The sequence below is a fragment of the Sinocyclocheilus anshuiensis genome, unplaced genomic scaffold, assembly GCF_001515605.1.
Source record: "Sinocyclocheilus anshuiensis isolate Anshui unplaced genomic scaffold, SAMN03320099.WGS_v1.1 scaffold93, whole genome shotgun sequence".
Lineage (NCBI taxonomy): Eukaryota > Metazoa > Chordata > Actinopteri > Cypriniformes > Cyprinidae > Sinocyclocheilus > Sinocyclocheilus anshuiensis.
Genome location: NW_015539852.1, coordinates 1,444,417 through 1,448,944, shown reverse-complemented (window position 1 = coordinate 1,448,944; position 4,528 = coordinate 1,444,417). Strand labels below are relative to the sequence as shown.

Genomic DNA, 4,528 nt, shown 5'->3' with positions numbered 1-4,528 from the left:
GGTCATATGATGCGATTTCAAGTTTTCCTTTCTCTTTGGAGTGTTACAAGCTGTTCATGAATAGATAAGACCGACGTAACTTTGATTCTCGCTGTAGTATTGTTGCCGCCGCCATATTGTGGAGACGCTGTGTGTTTCGTGAAAGCGAAACTACTTCGTTTGGTCTTCCAAAAGAGGACAGCGCTGGGACACGGCATTACAGTATGGTAAGGGGCGTAACATTTCCGTCACAAGCTTGAGGAATTCGGCCAATCACAACGCACTAGATAGCTGGCCAATCAAAGCACACCTCGCTTTTCAGAATGATGAGCTTTGTAAAGATCGACGAGTTTCAGAAAGGCGGGGCATAGAGGAGAAACAATAATGTACAGTATGTGGAAAATAATGTGTTTTTTGAACCTTAAACCGCATAAACACATTTCATTACACCAAATACACAAAATAATGTTATTTTTTTAGCAACATCATATGACCCCTTTAAAGGTTGTTATTATTGTCCCAAAAAACTCCATTGTTTTTTTCTGGGTGTGTCCATTAAAGGGTTAAGTTACATTCTTCCTTCCAATGCGCTCTTAAGTGATATATTGGCAGTGGCTCAAAACCGTATGAGCAGCCTACCTAGACTGGATTTTGGGCATTATATGTGCCGTGGGACTAGTGGGAGTGACCGATAGGCGCACAGAATGCGTTTCGTCTGCTATTATTGAATTTTTTGTCAATCCACACTTTGATCGCTGCGTCGCGTCTCTCTTATGTTTCACCGTCTTGCGCCATCAGCGTTAAACAGCGTGTAACTTGTATTAACTTCTCTAATTTCGACTTTAAAACCCTCGCGTTCAGTGCCATTCCGTTGCGTTGTATCTTGCTGTTTTGAACAACTACAGATGTGTGAACGCCCCCTTACTTTCTGCGCGCGGAAGAATCAGTTGCCGCGGACTTTTGAGTGACGTGACGAACTCGTAGCGAGCGGCTAGGCGTTACTGTCCTGCCGCGCAGTTTTCCTCGTCACTCCGGCAGACGGGCTTTAAACAAAGACTAACGCTGAACACGGAGCACCTGGCTTTCTCCTATGCCTAATGCGAAGTGTCGTAGCTTTTGTGACTGCGCCGTGCTGTTGTTAAATGGTGACACGTATGGTTGGGAGCATATATTGTTGAATATCATTTCAGGTTGCGTTTATAGACACACAATCTGAGTGCAAGAATGCCGAGGAGAAAACAGCAGGCGCCCAAACGAGCGGCAGGTAAGTTTATTTGAACTGATTTCATTAGATAGGCTACTCTTGTAAATCTGTCCTCTTGAGTTTTTTTGTCTGTTAAACCCGGCATGTAGCCTACATTTGGTTTATACTGCCTTGCATTTACAAACTACCATAAGGAGCAATATGCTATCTGTGTATAATCGCGTTTAATTGTATGGATTTTTATTTTCGCTTATAACTAATTTTCCTTATTGTAATTTAAGTCATACATTTTTTCATGTTACTGGATACTTTTTGTCAGTCCAATTCAATTCGTACAAAGATACTTGAATAGCTTTTGAATAATGACCATGCTTTTAATATTTAATTAATGAATTTATGTGGCTTTAAGACAATTCAAACTTGTCTAAGTGGTGTAACTGTCTGAATATTGTAAAAACAAAACAAAGAAAAAAAACAAGAAAAACAAAAAAAGAAAGAAAAGAAAAAGTATCTTTAAAAGGCAGAAATTCGTTAAGAGAGTGGTCTTGTTATCTATAAGTAATTTGACATAATCATGTTTTTGATTATTCTTCCTTTTTTAAGGTGCGAAGCAGTTTTTTAAGTAGGCCTATTAATATTTGAAAAACTTTGTGGCATAACAAACGGTCAGGAAGCCATTTTGTTGTCATGTGACAAGAAAACCATGAACTAGAAAGGACCCATTTAGACCCTCATCTGTATATCAAGTTGTTGTTGTTTTGGATATTTTTTATGAAAAGGCTTGTTGGTTGTACTGTAGGACAAATAGACTAACCCTAATGAAACTTGACATTTGTAACTCAAAATGCATGATAAAAAAGTAAATGTATAAAAAAAGAATTCATTATTATTTAAATTATTTAAAAAATATATATAAAGCATGTTTAAATTTTTTCAAATGTTGATTAAAATGTACATTATATTCAGGGTGAAATAAAAGTGCTTTAGTGAAAAAATTATAAATGTTTTTCAAAACTCTGTGAAACCACAAGCTAGCATTTTGAACTAGATTTTTTTTAAGTGTGTCCTTTTTATCAGCTCAGACCTTATGTCCTTATGAAACATTGAGACATACATGGGATAGGTACATTTTTCAGACTATTTTAACTTCTCTGAAGAGTTGGGAACCACTTAAACTTAATGTAAACTAAAACATTATCTGTCTGCTTAATAGAATAGATCCTATCCTATTATTTAAAAGAGGAGGAGTTCTGGGGCATTTTTATATGTATAGCAGAGCTCTTTGAAACAGAGATACAAAGCCATTATTATATAGCCTTCACTGTTTGTGTGTGTGTTTGAGGCAGAGATGATGTGGAGTTTAATGGAGGGGTATGGCTTGCTCTGTTAGACTGGCCTGTCAGAACAGCTTTGTCTCATGTTGGATTTAATTGTTATCCTTGTGACAGCCTCATCCATCAAAGGCTTTAATGGTCAATCAGAGCAAGGCCATGTGAGTGCTCTCCTTCTTTTTCCCATAAGCTTGCCTGGGCTTTTATTTCATCAGTATGCTCCTCCAAACTTCACTCATAGGCGCTGTGCAGAGTGGTAACCGTGTGGTTTACAAGTATGAGTTTATGGTTTACAGGTATGAACGCATTTAGTCATATACTGAGCCACTGGAAGAAGGACTGTTACTTTTAACTTACTGATTCTAATGCATCGTTTTCTCTGTAGGTGATGTAACGCTCAATAGCAATCTTGTAGATGAAATCTTAATGAGAGTTTATAGAGAAATGTACTCTTTCCCAATCACTCTCTCTCTCTTACCCTAAAGGTTTGCACTAGGGCTGCACGATATATCGTTTCAGCATCGATATCGCGATGTGCGCATCCGCGATAGTCACATCGCAAGATGTGCGATGTTTAGTATAGGCTACTGATCATTATATTTATACTGATTGTTTTCTTTGCTCACACACAGACACGATGTCTACAACGGACGCGACAGCTGTACAGAGATACCCATTTTAAATACATTTAGTAGCAGAGCTACTGCACGCGATTTTCAGTGCTGGAAATCCATTTATCCATTGTTGAAACTTCTGCGTCGTCGTGGAGAGCGCAGGTCACGGTTGCTTGGCAACGGCAGACGCCACGAAAGCACAAGCTCCCGACCCGAGCTCTTTGGAAAGAAGGAGAAAGCGGCGCGACTGGCGTTTTCCCACGTGTTTTTAGGCGCGACATGTGAACGGCCCCAAAGTCTGTCTACACTGGATGTGACAAAGCGACCGTTGCCAATAATTTGAACTTTGTGTCTATACGTCATAAAGAGACCACGGCATCAGTTTACTATCTGGGATTTGTCGTGCCGCGCCGCACCCAGTGTAGACAGACAGCATCACTGATTATAATGGGTTCATTCATTTTGTTGCGCCGCTCGCGTCCGGTGTAGACACGGTGAGAGCCACGCAGATGCACGTGAACGCTGATTTCTGTTCACTTCTGCATTTATTTGTGCCTGAAATACTGTGCTCTGCAAGTATCCTTGTAAACACCAGCTGTACAGAGATACCCATTTTAAATACATTTAGTAGCAGAGCTACTGCAAGGGATTTTCAGTGCTGGAAATCCATTTATCCTTTGTTGAAACTTCAGAGTGTCGAGGAGAGCGCAGGTCACGCAAGCTCCCGAGCGCTTTGGAAAGAAGGAGAAAGCGGCGCGGCTGGCGTTTTCCACGTGTTTTTAGGCGCGACATGTGAACGGCCCCAAAGTCTGTCTACACTGGATGTGACAAAGCGACCGTTGCCAATAATTTGAACTTTGTGTCTATACGTCATAAAGAGACCACGGCATCAGTTTACTATCTGGGATTTGTCGTGCCGCGCCGCACCCAGTGTAGACAGACAGCATCACTGATTATAATGGGTTCATTCATTTTGTTGCGCCGCTCGCGTCCGGTGTAGACACGGTGAGAGCCACGCAGATGCACGTGAACGCTGATTTCTGTTCACTTCTGCATTTATTTGTGCCTGAAATACTGTGCTCTGCAAGTATCCTTGTAAACACAGAGTCTTATGGCTTAGGTGAAGGGAAACACTTGAGAAAGAAAATGGATGTGTAACAGTATATTGGTTTACAGCAGTTTAATGTTCCTGAGGCTTTCTGTGTTATGAATGTTAATCAAACAACAAGACACAAAGAAAAATCACTTTTGTTGCTTTAACACAGATTTATTAGATTTGATTTATACAGTGAAGACTATGCAGTTTTATTTTACATTTGATTATTCAGTTTCTGTACCTGAATACTGTTAGACTTACCTGAAAAATATAAAGCACTGCTTATTTCATTTGTATCTTTGTT

The 4,528-nt window shown here is 40.0% G+C and overlaps 1 protein-coding gene across 1 annotated transcript in view; it reads left to right on the top strand.

Annotated features, from left to right (window-relative positions):
• The first annotated feature begins 648 nt into the window (after positions 1–648).
• The window catches only part of LOC107684675 (teashirt homolog 3-like), an 18,014-nt gene continuing 14,134 nt past the window's right edge, over positions 649–4,528 (top strand). Inside the window, exon 1 of the mRNA XM_016480999.1 lies at positions 649–1,243. Within this exon, the coding sequence (XP_016336485.1) occupies positions 1,204–1,243 (40 nt within the window). The 5' untranslated portion in view covers positions 649–1,203. The remainder of the gene's footprint in view (positions 1,244–4,528) is intronic.